This window comes from Paralichthys olivaceus, chromosome 24 (genome assembly GCF_024713975.1).
Source record: "Paralichthys olivaceus isolate ysfri-2021 chromosome 24, ASM2471397v2, whole genome shotgun sequence".
NCBI classification, from domain to species: domain Eukaryota; kingdom Metazoa; phylum Chordata; class Actinopteri; order Pleuronectiformes; family Paralichthyidae; genus Paralichthys; species Paralichthys olivaceus.
Window position 1 is genome coordinate 6,222,300 of NC_091116.1, and position 19,419 is coordinate 6,241,718.

Here is a 19,419-nt window from a genome sequence, read left to right on the forward strand (position 1 = left end):
CACGGCTTCATTAGTCTTTAATAACTGATTTGATCCAGCAGATGGTGCAATAGTTACCACATGTTCCTTAAAACCACATTTAAAAATAAATGTTTTCATGGGTTTAACTTTGGTTTCTGCACAGTGTTCGGTTTAAATTACTTTGGATGACAGCCTCAGCATTTCGAACTAAACAAAGGTTTAGATTTTAATGTCCGAGCCTTGTTATGACGGATGTTGCAGCCATGGACACACAGTCCTGTCCAACAGATCACAGAGGTTCATATGAAAGAATTTTTAAGTAAAGAGTTTGTCTAAATCAGTGGTAAATAAATAACTGAAGAAGATGAAGGGGGAAATAATTCAAAGCTGAGTTTGAGAGGTTTTTGCATTTCACACCTCAATGAAAAGATGATTCAAAAAAATCGAAATAAAACCACATGTGCATTAGAAAATGTAAGCCACAAGCCAAGTCATGTCCTCAAAATTGTCGTAACATAAATGAAAAACCACTGTTCCCTTTGACAAGCCCCAGAAACTAATAGATTTTTAAAATGCAAGGCAGAGCCCTGCAAACATACGGTTTATATCTGTGGTGTTTTCCAGAGTGCTAGTCTGGGACACCTGCACTTTTTGCCAATCACAACCATATTTCATAGTGCGACCCCAACTGGTGTTAGCATTTGTTGTCTTATGAAGTAAATGACGACAGGATCAAATGCTTCATGCAAGGAACTGTGAAAAGTTCTTGAAGTAATATTTTTGAAAAGCTTTGACAATAGCTGACAATACACAACATAAATATTTTGACATTCATACAGTAAAGTCACGACTTCCTCCCAATTAAATATTTTTGGGATATTGCTAACACAGTTTTTTGTGTTTCATTGGAGTTCAGCAACATATAAATAATTTAGGAATTAGAATAAAGAATAATATGTTTATTTTTGGGTGCATAATTTGACATCTTAAACATATCAGATACCAGAAAACCCACTTTGTCTCTGTTATATTTTTACTTTGACATATGCTTTATTTGCTTTGCATAAAATGTGCTCAAGACATCTGTGATGATTCCACAGACGAGCACAGAGACATTCTTTTCAGCCGCACAAACAAATCACTTGGTGTCAAAGCCATTGACACGTCCTTTCTCATCACGCTGAGCCAATATTTTATCCTGCATAAATAAACATTTCATTGCGATTAGATTTTTTCAGATTACCCATCTGAAGAGTTTGAGGCAGAGATTGGGCAACAGAATCTTTTAGGTGTCACGAGCCTCAAAACTTCTGGGTAAAGTTTTCAGGGAAAACACCTTTGGCGGAAGCATCCTTCTCCTGCAACCATTGAGACTCCTTCACACCCATGAGCCAGCCGTCATCCTGCAGAGAGACAAATGAGTGAGGGACAGACTTTAAAAAATTTAATCACTGCATTTAAAACTTTCTCACATGAAAAGTGTAAAGTATTTTTCCACGTACAGTCATTTCCCAATTAGTAGTCCTCTTTATGGAGCTATAAAATGTTAAGTTGTTTACCCTCATTATACAAGTAAGGAGATGGTGTTTCTCATTCAGGACAAATTGAACCATTGATGGCTTTAAAAAAAGATTTTTTTTAACAAATGCAAATAAAGGTAATTACAGAAGATGGAAAAGTTGAACTTTTCACTGACCTGTTCGTCTGGGTTGTCAAAGCCCAAAACAAGCACAACATCTCCCATCTTCAGCTCCAGCTCATCCCCGTCGGTGGCAGCATAATCGTGTACCGCTTTTACCTGGAGGGAAATAAAGCCAGAAGCCAAAAAAAGATGAAGATCAAATATGGACCTTTCTGTATTAACCCATCAGGAGCATGTTGGTGTTGTATTTTCACCTTGTAGAGAAATCCTTGAGGGAGTTCGCCGTCAGAGCCATTGGTCACAGCACTCTGTGCCAAAAAACAAGCAGAGTCCATATATATTTATATATAGATATTATTAAGGAAGTCAAAGAAATTGTAGCTGACAGGAAATCTGAGATATTCAAAAAAAGAGCTGAAAGAAAGAGAGGTTTTTATCACTTTCACCAGATTTTGAGGGATTCTCAACTTCTAGGCTTTATCCTGCGTTTATTTCAAGACCCCACTGAGGTCCCACCTGCCTCCCTATCCACCCAACTCTACCTGCTCCCCTTCATCGCCCCAGCCTCCCTGTCCCACACTGGCGCCATCGTCATCCCAATTGGGTTCAGTGTACAACTGAGCTGCAGAGCCTTGGTCGGCGTTCCAGCTTTCCTGAGCCGCCTCTGCATCGTCCCAACCAGGCTGAGTGCAGCTCTGGGCAGCGGGTTCATGATAATCCCAGCCACCTTGGGCCTCTGCTGGGTACTGGTCATCTTCGTGCTGGGATTCCTGCTCTGCAGTGGGTTGTTCCTGCTATGGAGGTCATAGGTTGTGGGGCATTGTTGTGGGTTTGGAAGTGAGTGGAAGGGAAGGCAGGCGGATGGGAGGAGGACATATTGTACAGTAGAGAGAAGGTGCAAGAGGAGCATTGAGTCGGGAAGGGTTGACACCCAGGGTTGTGCAGGATGTCAGAAAAGCAGAGGAAGGAGGTTTTGAAGGGAAGATAATGCAGTTTATTTCTTAGTCCATAAGTATAGAAAATATAGCAAGAAAGCTAGTTGTGGTTTTCTGATTTGAACCCGTCCTTACCCAAGAGTCCCATGATGGCGTCTTCCGTGAGGCAGTAAGAGACAAGACAATTTGTAAGCCGAAAGTGTGGAAAAAGTTTTCTTCATATTCTTTACCCACATCAAACACTCACGTAGCACACAGAAATTCAAAGTGTTTTGAATTTGGCACAAGGCAACTGCCCCATTTCTGAGAATGCTGTAATACATAATAAAACTACCTATCCAGGTGGCTCTGCTGCATACCAAAGAAAAATAAAGTTTATAAGCCAACGACCACCAAGTGTTAACTGCAAGGGTGTTCCTTTTACTGTAGGTAGGTAGAATCTAGAACGATGGCTCCTCATAAAACACACAAAAATGTCATAATCTCAGGCAAAATTGGCACAACAATAGTTTTTCTGTATCATCAACCTTTTACATTGAATCATAGATTAGAGATGCAGATCTTTTATATCCAGACAGCCCTGTTCGCACTTTGAGATCCTTTGAACAGATTCTCGGCTAAAGAAGAAGGGGGACAGAGCTTTAGAAATAAGGGCTCTGGGGCTCTGGAACACCCTGCCTGAGGAAACACTGCAGGCTTAGTCAGAAGCTTCCTTTAAATCAAAGATTAAAATGTCTGGTATTTATTATGGTAAATTATTTTAACATTTGTTAAAAAACAACTCCATTATTTTTTATAGTTAATTAAATTTTATTTTCTATCTACAATTAATCAATCACTGTCATCATTAAATTGGTATCAAGCAAACATGCAGATTGAGGCTGGGCATGCACAAAGAAAACCATGCAGTGGATTTGTTAAAGTTAGAATAATAGAATTGAATTCACTCTCTAACTCACACACCTAGCCCAAGATGACATGGACTACATTTACATGCAGTGTAAAATTAGATTTTTGCATTACAAGAGAGACGTGTAAAGCAGTCTGCAGCATTTTGTCTATATTTGGAGGATTACTATAATTCTTTTCACCTGGAATAGTCAAGTCACAGTATCTTTAGCAGAAGCTGCTGCCCTGTAGGTCGTATTAAACTGGATGTAAACAAAGTCTCCGACGGACACGTCATCCTCAACAACGCACACCCACCTTGGGAGCTGGAGATGTGACGGGCTGTAAAACCTCCACATCCCAGTCCAGCAGGCTGACCCCTGACCAGGGCTCACACTGCCTCACACACACACACACAAGGTGAGGAGGGTTATTAACTGCAATGTTTAAAATGACCTTTCAATTTGAAGAGACACATTCAGCAGAAGCCGAGTGTTGCATGAGTTTTTTAATTCTTCATGCTTTTATCCCCATGTCTGTTTCCCAGTGCGACACTTGAAAGTGTATTAATGCCAGTTGTAAATGTGCAGCTACATTTTCAAGTTACAGTATATTATCTCACGCTATGTATTTAAACACACTAAAGCTTTTGGATTGATCTGACTCCTGCAAACACACAAATAATAATCAGGTTGCTCATTGCTAACATATTGTTGAAGTAAAGTCGTAAAGTGAACACACAGTGGATATTCAAATAAATTGTGGGATGGAATAAAGTAGTACATGGAATAACAAGTAAAAGGTAAAAAACTTTTTATAAAAGTAATCTGCTCATTGCATTTAAAAATAAAACTGATTTTAGTGAAGAGTTGTATAATGAACAATTAACTTTTTGATCAAGAAAAAAAAAATGATATACTCATTTGAGTTAGTGTCACTGACATTCAAACTAACCTATAGTATATTTACTACACATGCTTATGACTAAATAAATCACTGTCCACCAAAGATAAGTTCCTTCCCTCTGTGTGTGTATACGTACACATATATATGTGTACATGTACACACACAGAGTATATGTATATACTCAGTAGATCAATCATCATTACCTCTATGCCTTTTTAAACTAAACATGTACTGTCATAGGCAGCAGAGTCAAAAGCCGTCTTATTTAAGATACAACACAAAATGTGGTTGCAATAGAAGTCAGATAAAATAAATAAAATTAGTTAAAACACAGGAGCACCAGAGTTACAAATCAAATTTTAAAAATGCTTTCCTATGAAGATGAGTTTTGAGCAGTGATTCAAAGATAAGTAGTGAGTTGGTGAGCCTAATCTTGTCATTTTGTCGGCAACATTATCAATCGTATGTAATGGGTTTTTTTTCATGGCTAATATCCTGTTGTGTTTCATTTTAAAGAAAGTGCCGGAGGAAACCGAAGAGGAGTTCAGGAAGAAGATGATGGCTAAGTTTGCAGAGGACGATCGGCTCGAGCAGATGGGTGACGACAAAATACATTGGACACAGTGTATCCACAGATGCAAGGTGGAGAAACTGATACAGGACAGGAGACAACAGCATGGTGTTGAGTTAAAACTCAGAACAGAAGGCAGGAATAATCTTTAAACCAGAAAAACTACTACTTCCTACTACTTCTTAAATACTCCCACTTTACATCTGCTCCCCAGACACTCAGTAGCTGCCCACTGCTCCGTGTGGTCAATGCTCACACATGATGGGTTAAAGGCAAGTGGTAACAACTCGGGCTGAGCGATGAGGCCAGTACAGAAGTGCAAAAAGCTGCAGTTCTATGGGTGGCCACTTGAGGCTGGCTTCAAGAAGGGCGACGGGAGTTATTAAACCGACATGGACCGGTCCACACGGCAGAGAGAGAAGCGTTAGAGTTTATGGTGATACATCTTTTAAACTGAAGGCGACTGTTATGTAAAGTTAGCTTGACTATGTTACTGTGAGTAACTTCAGTATATATATATTAGTTGGTGGAGTGGTCGGTCAGTCTGACCTGGTGTGTTGTCGTCGTCGTGGCGGAGTCGACGTTAGGGTCAGGCACCGAGGCCTCGTTGTCAAACAGGCTGACGTTCTGCTGCTGGACAGGGTCCGGAGACGGCGACGGCCTGGGGGGAGGCCGACTGGGAGGTGGGCCGGGCCTCTGCACCGCCAGGAGGGGTTATTCAAAACCACACACACGTGCACACATGCCGAGCAGTGACAGACAGACACGTTAGTACGCACAACATGATGGATGAGAATTTTTTTCTTGAGCATTTTCTTTTGAAACATTTGGTGGTTTAAATCTACAAGACGTTTATAGTTTTTTTATTTACAACTCCAGCATATCCTTTCTTTAAAGTCCTTTAAAACACAATCAAGTGTTTTTAAGAAGCTGAATATTAGTTCTGCTTGTACTATAGAAAAACAAAACACATGGATCATTTCAAAAAAAAAAAAAAAATCCCTTCATAATAATCCCCATGTCGTTTATGACAACTTTTGAAAAACAAAAGAAAATGAGAGAAAGTCAACAACCGAATTATTAATAAATAGAAAAAACTAAATGAAATCTGCATTTACAGTAGTTGCTTTATGTAAAAGTATTTTTTTAAATATCACACTCCATGTGAAGTCTAAGCATAAATCAAGTGGACATAGTCAGTGTGTCTCCTTTTTTACCTTTTGTGCTGGGCTGACTGATTTGCTGTCGTCGGCTTCCTCACTGAGAGAGGAGAAACAGACGAGAGGTTGGCAGGGGAAAAGGAGCCAAAGGAAGAAATTTAAAATAAAAGAGCGAGGATACCAGGAGGGAGAAAGAGGATGTGTAGGTTACAATAGAGAGGAGAGACAGACTATAATAAACAAGCATCTGCTGTATTTCAACAGGTGACGCGTGGTCGGCCTCACACTCAGATACCCAGAGCAACACATGCACCTGACACCGTCTATATGCGGAAGGTTATTGTCAGATAAAAAAGTCTCAAACAAAACAACAAGATGAATCATTTCAACACAGAAGTTAGATGAAGCAAAGAAAGTTCAAGGTATGATTCCCAGATCAGGTCAGCTCCAGAAATCTGAACACTCAAAAAACTTCACTACAAATCAAATTATATCACAAGGGAAAGAATTCACAAGTTGTCGTTTTTTTTACAATAAATTTTAGAAAGGCATAGTCTCAAGAACATCAATATAACTATGAAGTTCTTTTCAAAATATCACAGCGTTTGTGCATTAAAAGTTAGATTTTACTCCTGAAATCTTTTTACTTTATTCTTTAATCTGACTTTTGTACGATGATAATTGGTTTCTCAAAATGAAACAACTTTATTCTTAAATATGACTCAACGCGTGGTAAATTATCTTATTAGATATTTCCTTGCATAAATAAACGAGATGTTAGGGGACCTCTGGTTTTGTTTATTGATAAGCCTGTAGTTTAAGCCACAAACCAACCATAAGCTAGAAATTAAGCAGTGTTGCATTAGAAGCTGCATGCACACCCAACGTGCATGAAATGAAGATCAGCGTGCAGCGGGTTTTACCTCTTTGCACCATCTTCTGTCTTTGCTGCTGCAGTACCATCTTTTCTGCAGTAGGACACAGTGTTATGGACATCACTCATGTGTTTTGTTGTTGTTGTGTATTTAAACTTAACTGTTGTAACCATGGAAGGGTTATTGTACAGGCAAACTAGGGTTAAGGCCCAGGGGCCCGAGCTGCAACAAGTTGAGTTTCATTTGTTCTGCGTCATTTATTTTTTGGGAGGGAAGCACACAAAAAGAAACGGCTGCAGAGTAACACAAAATGAATACAGAGAGATGCAACAACCACGGGTATAAGCACCAAGAACACAGAAAACACACCAAAGAGACAGGCTCGACCACACAGAGACTCAAAACATCTAAAAAGATGCAAAACAACCACAAAAAGATGCCCAACAACAACTGAAAGACATAAGAGGCTCAAACTGCTTCCAAATCAGGCCAGATGCAGGCAAAGCAACCACTCACACATGCAGAATGACCACAACAATGAAAAAGAAAAAGTTTCTTCATGACCACAAATGCATGGAACACAAACCATAAAGGCACATTGACATATCTGCAAGCAGTGGCCTGTTTTCCTCTTAACGCGTCCATGGTTTTTAACTTCTTAACTTTTTTAACTCTGTCCAGTTCACTTACTTGAGCTGCCGCTGCTCCTCCAGTTTGGTCATGATGTCGTTCAGGTTTTGGCTGAGCTGAGGAGACACACGGAGCAGGCAAATATTACCCATAGATCAAATGATCAATGCATGTTTGATCACATGTGGGCATGTTTACTCACCTTGCTCATATCTCTGTGGAACTTCTCCTGATGACCTGCCAGGCTCTGGAATGTGTTAACATAGACGCCAACACGACTGCACGCATACACACACATTTAAATTTTCTGGACAAAAAGGAAAAGACAGATTTTGCAGAATAATGATAAAAAAGCGTCTCACCTGTCCCACAGTGCTGGAAGCTCGTCTTGTAACTCCACGTTCAGCTCCTCAAAAATCTTCTGGGCTCGACCCAGGTCTTCCTCCGCCTGCGTGCGTGCACACACACACACACTTAATTGAAATATGTGCCATCAATCCAAATAGTTTGAGAAAGAAAGTTATCCAAGAGCGCACGTGCACGCAGACAAACACAAACAGGGTTTAATAACTACAGACACGTGAATGCTGCGAGGCATTCAATTGACAGGGATGAAGAGCAAATAATGACGGTGTTACTGTCAAATACAAATGGGGAGCCACGAAAAAAAGAATGTGAACAGTAGATTTGATGGGGAATCAAATTATAGCGAGGCCCTGTACACATGATCAGCTGTGGAAACAGGTCACAAGGAGAGAATGAGCATTGAATCACCTTCAACACTAGTTCTAATATTTGAAAGAAAAATTAAGCAGTGATGGGCCATTATTCTGTTTTGTCACTGGGTAGGAGTTCTGAGATTTGCAGATATAAGTTTACAAGACTTTTAGATATAACCATGGAAAGAAATAAACAAGCACCCATTAATGAATTGGTTTTTGTCATCAATCAAACCAACCAAACTATGTTAACGTTTATTTCTTCATCAGCACAATCTTGCAAAAACTACTCAGCAGATTTCCGCTAAACTTGGAAGATTCATTGTGGTTTTATATGGAGACTAGTTGCCATTCTTGTTTTTAATTGAGTCATAATGGTAATCCAGCCTCTAGTTGTTCAGATATTTAACTAAAAATCCCTCATTTCAACCTGTTGATGGCGCCAATGGGATCAAAGTCAGTTGGATTCATCCTTAGTGGAACACAAACATCTGCACTGGATTTCACAGTGATCCATTAGACAGTTATTAAGGTTTGTTTTAGTCTGGTGCATCACAGTAAATAAAGATTGCTGTCCGAATGTTTAATGACATTTTTATACCCTATTTAGTGCACTCATTGTTTCCCATAATGCATCATGATGCATTGCGCTCACAGCGGAACTACAAGGAGCGAGGGCAGCGGGTCGTCCATCTTTATTAATGATCTTTCATCTGCACTACAGTGGGCCATCTGTAATATAACATGTGACCGGAGTAATCTGCTCCTCATCCTCTTAATTCAAGAAGATAACATGTCTCACGCTACAACCCCTTCTTCCGTCCCAAAGAAAATCATGGCAACTCTTATGACTCTACCGCTGCTCACAGCGCTGATCACGTGCAGACAGCCTGAGGAGGAACTGGCCTGACAGTTTTGGGAGAGGGGAGAAGGTGGGAGGTCAGTGATGAACCAGAGTTTCACCTGGTTGTAGGAGAGGTTAGTCTGAGCCACCTGGTGGGCTGATATCAAACCCTGAGCCCAGCTGGGAGCCGCCATCTCCAACAGGGCTGCTGGCTAACCACACACACCATGCACGAGGGAGGGAGGGGGAGAGAGAGAGAGAGGTGGAAAGAAGAGGCAGATGTGGCAGAACAGAGGGGAGAGAAAAAAAAGCAAACGAGAAAAATTCAAGACAAACGCAACAAAAAGGTTAATCAGCATTTAGCATGTGCCAGTTTTAATTGATAGAGACATGTGTTAAACAGCAGCAGGTTAAGGTGGTATGAATTGTTTATGCTTGAGTAACAGTCAATGCCACCTTAAGACCTAAACAAGTTATTCCTTCAAACTTCAGTACACACACACACACACACACACACACACACACACACACACACACTCACAAACAGTTTATTGGATTACACAAATGTGGACTCACACACACACACACATGCCGTTACCTTGGCGATCTTGGCCTCGTCCTTCTTCTTCCCTTTCTGTAAGGAGCCAAAGTGATGCCTGGCACTGTCAAAGTCCACCATCTTCCTATCGCGCTTTGCTATACGAGCCTGTGGGTCAGAATGTTCACGGTGAAATGACCACAACCCTTCAAATTAAAGCTCTGAATGAGATGTTACAGTCTCTACCACATTCACACATTTGAAAAGGTGGAACAGGGCTTTAATAAATGCAGAACAGCAACGATAAAAGCAAGAAAAAGACTCAAATTGACCCCAAAGAGAATTAAAATGACTAAAAAGATTCAAGACAGCAACATAAAGACACAATGTGACCAAAAAGAAATTAATAAACAGATGCAGATCAACCACAAAAAGATGCAAAGAAGCAAAAAAAGATATAAAATGACCAACAGGGTCTAAAACTGTCTAACAAGATGCAAAACAGCAACAAAAAGATGAAAAATGACCCCACACTCAAAATGACTCAAACAAGATGCAAAACAGCAACAAGAAGACAAAATGACAGAGGCTGGAAATACCCAAACAACCAGGCCAGATGCACTCAATCCACTGATGGATACACAATGACTCAAAAATTAAACAAAGAACTACAAAAAGATGCTCGGCGTAATTCTGAATTCTGAAACTTTGAAGCTGAAACTCGCTTTTTATGCAAAATTTGAAACACAGGCACCTTAATATCAGGAAACTGAGTCAGGTACGTGTCCATGCAGGTCACAGATTTGTCCGTGATGCTCTGGTGGTAGTCCAACCACAGCGTGTCTGTGTCCTGTAACACAATGCAACAACACAATTTAGAATACAACTGTTATATCACAAAAAAAACCCCACATAAATCTGTATAATGCCTTTTCACACTGCCGGACCTATTTTTGTGCTCATCAGCTCATTGGCAACTGTACACAATTTTAATTTGCATTCAAAACAGTAGTAAAATAAAATAAATAGTGACTACATTTAAATGTAATCAACCCTGCATGGCTCCTAATATACCAACTCTTGGTACAGCACAGTCGTGTTTGCAACCCTGCAGAGTGAAAGCAACCTCAGCTGCATGTTCTATCTATAACACAGTTTTTAAAGAGAATATGAAAGTCTGCTCTAAAACCAAACTGAACTTCCTCTACTGCGGATCTGCTGCACCAGTGTCTCCCACACGAGCCCATAATGGAAACAATACCCACCAGAATAACTTTTCTTCGTTCTCTCTCTCTGACAGCTGCAGAGTCTGAGTCACATTCATATTCATTTGCTTATAGTGAGAATAAGTTCCCCGCTATAAATAATGAACCCTTATCATTGGGACACACTGGAAGCTTCCTACATTTTACCTCCAAGTTATTGTCCATCTCCTTTTCTATCATCTCCTTCAGGATGGAAGGAGAGACGCATGCAGTTAGGAGAAAGAAAGAGAAGACAAAACAAAGGAAGGGAAAGACACCGGAGAATGAGACATCCCTCTCTGAACAAAGCAGAAGCAGAATGTGGAATGTTTTTAAATCTCAGGCTGTTTTAGCAGATGAATGGGGAAGAAAAGGGGATTCAAATGATCATTGTTTAATAATAAAATTTACTGGCAAGGAGGCATCATTCTTCACTTTCTTCAGACTCAAGTTTGTCATCAAAATATGAATGTATTTAAAACAATGTGTGTACATAAACACATTTCCTTATTTCATGTATCATTACAACAACTTTCCGAAAGTGCAATTCCACAAGACAAGCTGAGGAAACCTTGCTGTTATAGTTTTAGATTTAGTTGTAGCAGAGGTAGTCGAGATTCCGAGGAAAGAAGAAAAGGGAAATTATGAATTTCTCCAGTGGCAATTTTGCGCATCACAAATCAGTTTCCCTGGTCTCACCTCTGCCAACGCATCCATCTCCTCTTTGCCAAACCAGTCAGGCTCGTACATGTCGGCCAGACAGTCCTGCAGCCGCCGTGACGCATCGTGCAGAGCTGAAACACAAACAGACACAATAACACACAAGGACGTTTACCATATTTTCTGTGCAGTCAGAAGTGTGTGTGTGTGGCTTAATTCCAAATGCAATGATCTATACCAACAATTTAAATATAAGATCACAGACGCACTTACTTTTCACTGCTGTCACGTAGGTTTTCAGGTCTTTCTGCAGTTTGGTGCCTTCTACCTAAAAGAATAAAGAAAAAAGAGTTTGAGAGTAATGGAATAAATTTAAAGAGATGGATCATAACGACAAAGAGGATGTAGGAATGTCATTTTCACTATCTTCAGAACATATAGAAACAGATGGATAAATCATACTTTTTGCATTTCAATATATATCCCTCCATTAAATCAATAAATATTCCAGACTCAATTAAAGATTTAAAAAACTGGAACTGGCCATCTGCTTGTTGAAGTTTGCCACCATCTCCTCAAAGGCAGCATCTCGGGTCTCGTCCGCTTTGCCGAGCTTCTGCAGGACCTGCAGAGGGAGACAAGACCAAAGCACAAAGATTTGAAAACATTTTTCTGCTGCGTTTCGTTTCGCTTGTTTTTTTTCAGAACTTTAAGTAGAAACACGTAGGTGGGTCTATTTTCAGGCTGCCTGTCGAAGCCATGTGTTTCCCCCGTGTCTGCGCTTCACACCAGCTGTGTGAACGTCAGGATGTTGAGGTGAAAAGGTCAAAGTCTCTGTGACCTGCTGACACAGTCAAAATTAGATTTTACTATAAAATTGAACAAAGTCACTGCCACATGTTAAACTTGAAATATGTTCCCTGCTGCACTGGACAAGGACGGAAGGGGAAATGTAGGAGAGACAGACAGAAGGAAAGAAGGACAATAGAAAAAGAAAAGGCAAAAGATGAGGAGAGAAGGAAGGAAGGATATTGTAAGAGAGAAGGAAGGAAGGAAGGAAGGAAAATGTAGGAGAGAAGGATATAAAAGGAAGGAAAGAAGGGAGGAAAATGTAGGGGGGAGGAGGAAAGAAAGATTTATGAAGGAATGACAGAAGAGAAAAAGGCAGATTTAGGGGGAGACAGACGGAAGGAAGAATGGAGGGATAATGTACTAGAGAAGAAGAGGAAGGCAGGAAGGAAAATGCAGGAGAGAAGGGAAGGAAGGAAGGAAGAGATATTCATCCAGTCCGTTCAAACAAAGATTGGTTTTCAGTTTTCAGCAGGTCGATTCATTTAGGAGGCAAAACAAAATAAAATTAACACGTGTCCATATTACTCCGACCCCACATCACAAGTGTGAGGATGTACCAGTACGAAAGTCCAGTGTGACCAGTGTTAAAATGAAAAATGCACAGGATTTTCTTCCACTTCAGTAAATCAATATGTCCACGTTATCAGACCAATCTGCAGCTCATGATTTAAATAATCAGTTTCCCTGAATTTTGTGGCAGATAGTAAATCTGTTTCTCAAAAGTGTAAAGTCTGTCTTTACCCTGATTCTCTGTTCTGCTTTCACCTGATTCCAGAGAATGAAACCGACGTCATGGGGAGCCTGAAGACGTTAGAGAAGAAGAAGAGGAAGACGACAAGTAAAGGAGAAAGAGGAAGGAAGAGGGTGAAAGAAAGAAAGAGAAAGAAAGAGGAAGAGGTAGAGAGCGAAACTGAGGTTCAGCTTGACAACTACCAACCCTCTCTGATTGGCCCTCAACTCCAACACAGGTTCACCCGCTTGCTCTGATTAGACTTGTGGTGATAGACAACACATGAGGCCCTTTGCGTCCTGACTGGTCGAATCAGGATCAATAATTATAACCACCTCTATGATTAGGTCACGTTTAATCAAATTTACATTTACTCTATCAGTGTCTCTGCTAAATGTCAGTCGACTGCCGGTGACGCCACAGTGACCGAACGAGGGATTACGGCAAGCGAGGCGTTGCTTTTGTCATTCTCAGTCAGACAAGGTCACCGGTGGCTAATCTGGTGACTGACTGCGAGCACATGGACGAGCCTCCACCACCACCACCACCACCTGCCACACTAATCCCATGACGGATACACAAATGACCATCAATACGATGGAGGGGACTTCCCCACTGCTCTAGCACACACACACACACACACACACACACACACACACACACACACACACCTCGCTGCCAGAGTCTGTTTATAGCCCTCAAGAAATACTTCAACTTACCCCCAAGTGAAATTCCCTCATCACCTCTTTGGGCCTGTCATTTTAACAAATAAAACATTTTCCATAATGGAAATACTTTAAAGCAGAGTACTTAGAGTAAATGCACTTGTCATGTTCCACCACTGAGATTACACATTTTCGCAAAAAAGCGTAAACTGCCAATGCAAAAGAAGGTAACGCTCAACCAATCAAACTTTATTTGTATAGCATCTTTTGTCCAGGTCATGAACCAAGTCTGCTTCCATAAAATAGTACTAATAATATTAATACACAGGTAAAATGGTATAACATTTAAAATGTAGACGCAATAAAATAATGGACCATACTTTAAAAGCCATGGTGAAGAGATTCAAGGTTTTAAGCTTCAAAGATGTAACGCTTGTTTTGCATGTATTCAGGTTCCAGCAGCTCGGAACAAATGGATTTCTCAGACAGCAATGTATCGACAAATGTATCGTTATTAATTTGATTTATTAATTATTGGACTGGGTCCACAAGGGGGAAATTCAGTGGCTCCTGCTGCTGATCTATGGGATACATTTCATATTCTGAAACTGCAAAACAAAAAGGCTTTGAAAGGTTGGAACTTGACGTTTGAAAGCTTGAAATCTAATAAAAGAAAAGGTTCTGAAAGATTAAAACAGAGTTTGGAGACTTGCATGATGTTTTGCCAAGTTTCAGATTCGCCACTGTTCTCCGAGTGCATCGGTTTGTTTTCCAGGTTTGAAACCTTGGCAGTGGTGATCTGAAAGCTGGTGCACATATGTTGGAAAAAAATGTTCTGAAATGTTGAAATGTGAGATATGAAAGCTTGAATCTTTAGTTTGAAACTTTGCGGACACATCTGTAAAAAGTGCCCAAATACATACAATTTACTGCAAAATTCAACACCTTTAGAGATGATCTAATACGGTGCATCTATTAAAATCCAGATCTATTTCTGGACGACACAGCTACGTATCCTCTGCAGCCCTCAGTGTCCATCACTTCATTGTATTCAAATATTTCATGGTGCACTCAGGTGGTCCCCCTAAAGTCTGCAGAGATCACGTGTATGGTGCAGTTATGAGTCGGGGGGGGGGGGGGGTATGCTATTTATACTTTAAATTCAGGTACAATGGAACATACAGGAGTGTAGCACTGTGTGTGTGTGTGTGTTCACAGAAGGTCGTAGCCGTCGGTGTTCAATTTCAACCCCCAAAAATATAGCAGCACACACACACGGCCAGTTTGTTGGGTATTAACAGTGATGAGGAGAAGGCCTGGGGGGGCTAAAGATAGATGGTTACACCCTCTCCACACACACACACACACACACATATCTGGGCCCTGCCCAACAGTGAGGCATGCTGGGAGTCCTGGGAGGGAAGGACAGGTGTTCAGGCCAATAGGGCAACTTCGAGGTTTGATAACTTTGGATTCCAGTTACTAATCTTCGAGAGTTGTAAAAATATCTGGTCTTATTTGTGTGAGTGTTGATTCTAAAATCTCTGCAGTAGATACTTTGAAGAAGAGTTCAAATATCAAAGTGTGGCTTATGCTTATCATTTATCTTATTGAATGTCTTTTTGTAAAACCGGACATAACAATGGATGTTTCATCACAATAAGCTGCTCTATTAACTTTCCATCCTGTTTCCTTTGAGAAAAGCACATTCAAGCAAATTCAGGCACAGATCAAGAATGGAAGAATGCAAGCATGCTCACTGGACTTGTTATGGAATCTTCCCAGGGTGAGAATGCAAATACCCAAGTCCGTTGCACATTTCATGAGATTTTTCCTCCAAGCCCCTAAGTAAAATATCTGCAGCAGTCGCCAACGATGATGTCAATGTGGAAAGACGAGGTTCGGGAGATTTTGACAATATGGAAAAATGTCCATACCCAATTCTCCGCACCTTTCGTGTTTGAAAACTTAAGTTAAGTTTAGCGGACATGCGATGGGACGTTTCAGGTGATTTAATCTAAAATAATGAGGCGGTTGCATTCAAATTATCTCCAGATATGTTCATTCCTCTAAATTCCAGTGTGAAGGAGGGGTGTCAGGTTGGAGATTCTTTTGGGGGGTGGGTGAGACCTCTGGGTGCAAAGAGACAGGGGGGGTTAGAGTCACAGGGTGCTGCCTCCCACACCAGGTAACCGGCTGCTTTCTAAAGGGCACCACCACCCTCCTCCTCTTCCTCCGTCACCATCATCTGGATTCCTCTGAGGGACATTCTCCCAGCATGCCCTGCACAGCTGACATGAGGCGCTGACACAACATCACTATGACAACCGCAGCGGCACCCATGAGGAGGCATGGGATTATTGTGTCAGCTGGTCTGAATCAAATTATAACTTACAGTGAAATATGAAACTGTGACAACCAACGTGGCACCGAAAGTCACTGATTCCTCGTTCTATCATTCAAAATGATGTATAATCATATTTACGCCTTTGCAAGATTGTTTATACGAATGCATCAATGCTTCAGCAACGTTCTAGTGTCGTAGCTGTTTAGGGTGGAGCCGGCTTTAACAACTTTATATACAGTTTGAAATGAATAAAGCTGCAAATGTAGCTGCAGATAAATTTATGTATTATTATTTCCCTGTGAAATGTAGTGAAGTGTAAAGTGGCTTCAAAAAAGTTTTCCAGTAAAGTACAGGTACCTCAGATGTGTAGAAAATGCAGAATTTGAGTAAATGTACTTAGTTGCATTGCAGAGCTGGTCTCAAAACACATTTGCTTCTTTCCAAAAAACCAGAGCCGTATACTGCAGTCGGATCAGAAATAATATAAGAATATATATATCTTACATATATATCTTATATATCTTGTTAGCATCATATTCCTCTTGGAGGATCGTGAGGCCAGATTAGAAAATGCAGTGCAGATTTTGTTGGCTAATCTTTGGTAAAACCTGTTTCCTCGCTGTATTTACAAACCCCACAAAAACAGAAACAACACAACACCCATCCACAACAGTTGCATGTTGGGAACCTTTAAAGCTGCACTATCTATTTGTGAACAATGGATCTGATGACAGTGTGCTGTGTCAGGTGTTGTCGGCAGCAATGAAACAATTACCACCTGAATGTGCAGCTCTGCAGCTAAAGAGCCTGGAAATTCCTAGAAGAAGGTGGTGGGGAGAAAAATGGAGGTAAAAGCGACTAAATATGTGAGTGGATATTTTGCGCCTCCTCCCCTACACAGGAGCGTAAAAGACGTACAGTAAGTGAGCTGGAGAAGTGAACTGTTGGAGGGCGGCGTGCCAGCAGACAGACAGCTGAAGCCGGCGCTCCCCTCCTCCACCTCCGCCGGCCTTCAGAGGGAAAAACGATACCCTGACCTTCCTCTCGGCTACCAGCACTTCAGCTGAAAGCCTCAGTGTCGCCTGCAAGCTTCTCTGTTCTTCTTGCTACTGTTATTTGTGTAAAATTAATTCCCCTCCAGAGAAATATCCATGGAGGACAGGAAACCTTGAACTCTGTGAACGATCCTTGGATTCTACGGTTTTAAGATACAGTGGAAAAAAAAGAAATGCTGAAGTCATGAATCATTAAATTTCAGACTACATTTAATTGATTGTTGCATTAGATTTGGTCTAAAGCATCAAAATAAGCATAACATTTTTTATTTCCTGATCGGGTACAACCACCCAGTGCTAATCCACATCCTGTCAAGCTCTGGCGAATAAACCCCCATAATATTCCCTGCAGGGCACAAAACAATGCCGATACCACCATCCACACTTGGTTTCTTATTCTGTTCCTGGTCTCCCTCTCATTTTTCTACATCTTGCAAACGAGAATTCATATATTTGTTTCCCTCCATCTGAAACTTTCAGCAGCTTTAGCACGGGCGACACTATGAGTGCTCTCCTCAGGGGCATTGCAAGGGGGGGTCCACAACAGGGACAATTCTGTTGGAACCTCTTAAATTCCACGATCGACGAGGCCCATGCCAGGAACGTTTTGCTGAAAACCTTGTAAATTTAGAGGTTTGGCTAAAGACTACAACTTCAAAATGCGTGTGTGTCATTTGGTGGGAGTTTGCACTCAAACCTTGTGTACTTGTACACGTCCTTCTTGGGGCAAAGATAGATCAGTTTGGTTTGAAGCATGGCCCCACAGGTTCCTATTGCCTGGGGCCCTAAAAAGTCTCTTGAAATGCTCCTGGCTATTTTTTTAAAATTCCACATATTGCTCTTACTTGACAAAACTCAACAACACAGATTCGCTATGGCTGTAGAGGCGAATTTAGCGTGGAGCATCTCCCGACATATAATGGTAACACATCCATCAACAGCCACGAGTGCATTCTGGATTTTAAACTGGAAACGCAGTGAAGCACGGAAACAAACCAAGCGATAAAAATACAAGGTTTAAAAAGCAACTCTCTCTGACTGACTGACCGGCAGAACTCCTGTTGTTGTACTGAGGTGATTAGAGAGTAAAACCTCAGCAGGCTTAAGCAACAAGAGTGATTAGGACAATAATAACCCGGCGAGAGACAGAGAGCTGCACACAGATTGTTGATCAGGTTTCACTTCGTCACTTTTGGAGCTCTTCCTCCTGCAAGAGCCGTCATTCAGTTTTTACTCCAGGGTTGCTGGTTAGTTTGCAAAAGATCTTTGATTATTTTCAACACTTTTTTTCTCAACCTTGCCTTCGTTCTTTCCTTCTTTTGCTTTTCTGGGTGATCTAAAAGCATTTTAATGACCCCACACTGCGGTTTTCAGCTGGTTACAATCACATTTTTAAACTTTAAATGCACATTAATCGATTTGACGTCTCTTTCCTGCATTGTTTGAAGCTGTAAGCACAAAAAAAGCTGTAAAGTTTCTGTTTCTTCCTTTGAAAATTCTCTCGTCTGCACTGCAAAACTCTTTTTACCACTTGTATTTATTTACTATTGCTTTTGAAACTTAGAAACTTTAAATGTTGATATATGAAAATACAACCAACTTTCACTGCCACCCTCTAGTGGAAACATTTCAGCCCTGCAGCTTCAGTGCCTTGTTCGAGGGCACTTCGTAAACGCACCATCTGGAGCAAAGCGTTTGGTATGGAAGCAAATGTTCCCTCAATATGAAACAACAAAAACTGAACATAGCATAAATCAGGGGTTTTTAAGGTGTAAAAACCCCTTAAACTATGCAAACTTCTCAACTTTCCAACATGGAAACCAATTCGATGGAAATTATGATTTTCATAGAGTTTTTTCATGATGAGTAGCTCACCCATCTGGTACTTTACCGTTATTCTTCTGAATTGAAAGCCTTTACAAACACTTTATTGTTTTTACGCATTTAGCTCTTAAAGGGCACATGTATAATGTTTGGGGTTAAGGTACAAGTTTGGGGATCTTTAAAAAACGCTTAAACCTTACAGAGAACACATTCAAAATATCTAAAGGGCATCAGTCCCATTGAATTTCCAACCTGACTGAAAAGTTAAGGCCCAACATGAGCTCATGGATGTTCATTTAAGATTCTACTTTTCCTTTTTAAACGATTACACTTCATAATGCTGAATAATACAAACTAATATCAAAATAATGGC

General features: G+C 40.7%; 1 protein-coding gene across 22 annotated transcripts in view; it reads right to left on the reverse strand.

Annotated features, from left to right (window-relative positions):
* bin1b (bridging integrator 1b) overlaps positions 1-19,419 on the reverse strand; it is a 19,972-nt gene continuing 553 nt past the window's right edge. Inside the window, exons 1-19 of one of the 22 annotated variants that reach the window (XM_069520747.1) lie at positions 13,167-13,303; positions 12,118-12,198; positions 11,847-11,901; positions 11,613-11,707; positions 11,082-11,117; positions 10,424-10,519; positions 9,730-9,837; positions 9,251-9,343; positions 7,931-8,016; positions 7,771-7,846; positions 7,629-7,684; positions 6,987-7,031; positions 6,121-6,163; positions 5,453-5,599; positions 2,674-2,694; positions 2,146-2,397; positions 1,858-1,911; positions 1,658-1,759; positions 1-1,364 (exon numbers count right to left, since the gene is read on the reverse strand). In XM_069520747.1, the coding sequence (XP_069376848.1) occupies positions 1,263-1,364; positions 1,658-1,759; positions 1,858-1,911; positions 2,146-2,397; positions 2,674-2,694; positions 5,453-5,599; positions 6,121-6,163; positions 6,987-7,031; positions 7,629-7,684; positions 7,771-7,846; positions 7,931-8,016; positions 9,251-9,343; positions 9,730-9,837; positions 10,424-10,519; positions 11,082-11,117; positions 11,613-11,707; positions 11,847-11,901; positions 12,118-12,144 (1,494 nt within the window). In that variant the 5' untranslated portion in view covers positions 12,145-12,198; positions 13,167-13,303 and the 3' untranslated portion in view covers positions 1-1,262. Of the gene's footprint in view, positions 1,365-1,657; positions 1,760-1,857; positions 1,912-2,145; positions 2,398-2,673; positions 2,695-5,452; positions 5,600-6,120; positions 6,164-6,986; positions 7,032-7,628; positions 7,685-7,770; positions 7,847-7,930; positions 8,017-9,250; positions 9,344-9,729; positions 9,838-10,423; positions 10,520-11,081; positions 11,118-11,612; positions 11,708-11,846; positions 11,902-12,117; positions 12,199-13,166; positions 13,304-19,419 lie in introns of those variants that run through there. The other 21 variants (XM_069520741.1, XM_069520749.1, XM_069520742.1 and 18 more) reach the window with 21 other exon arrangements.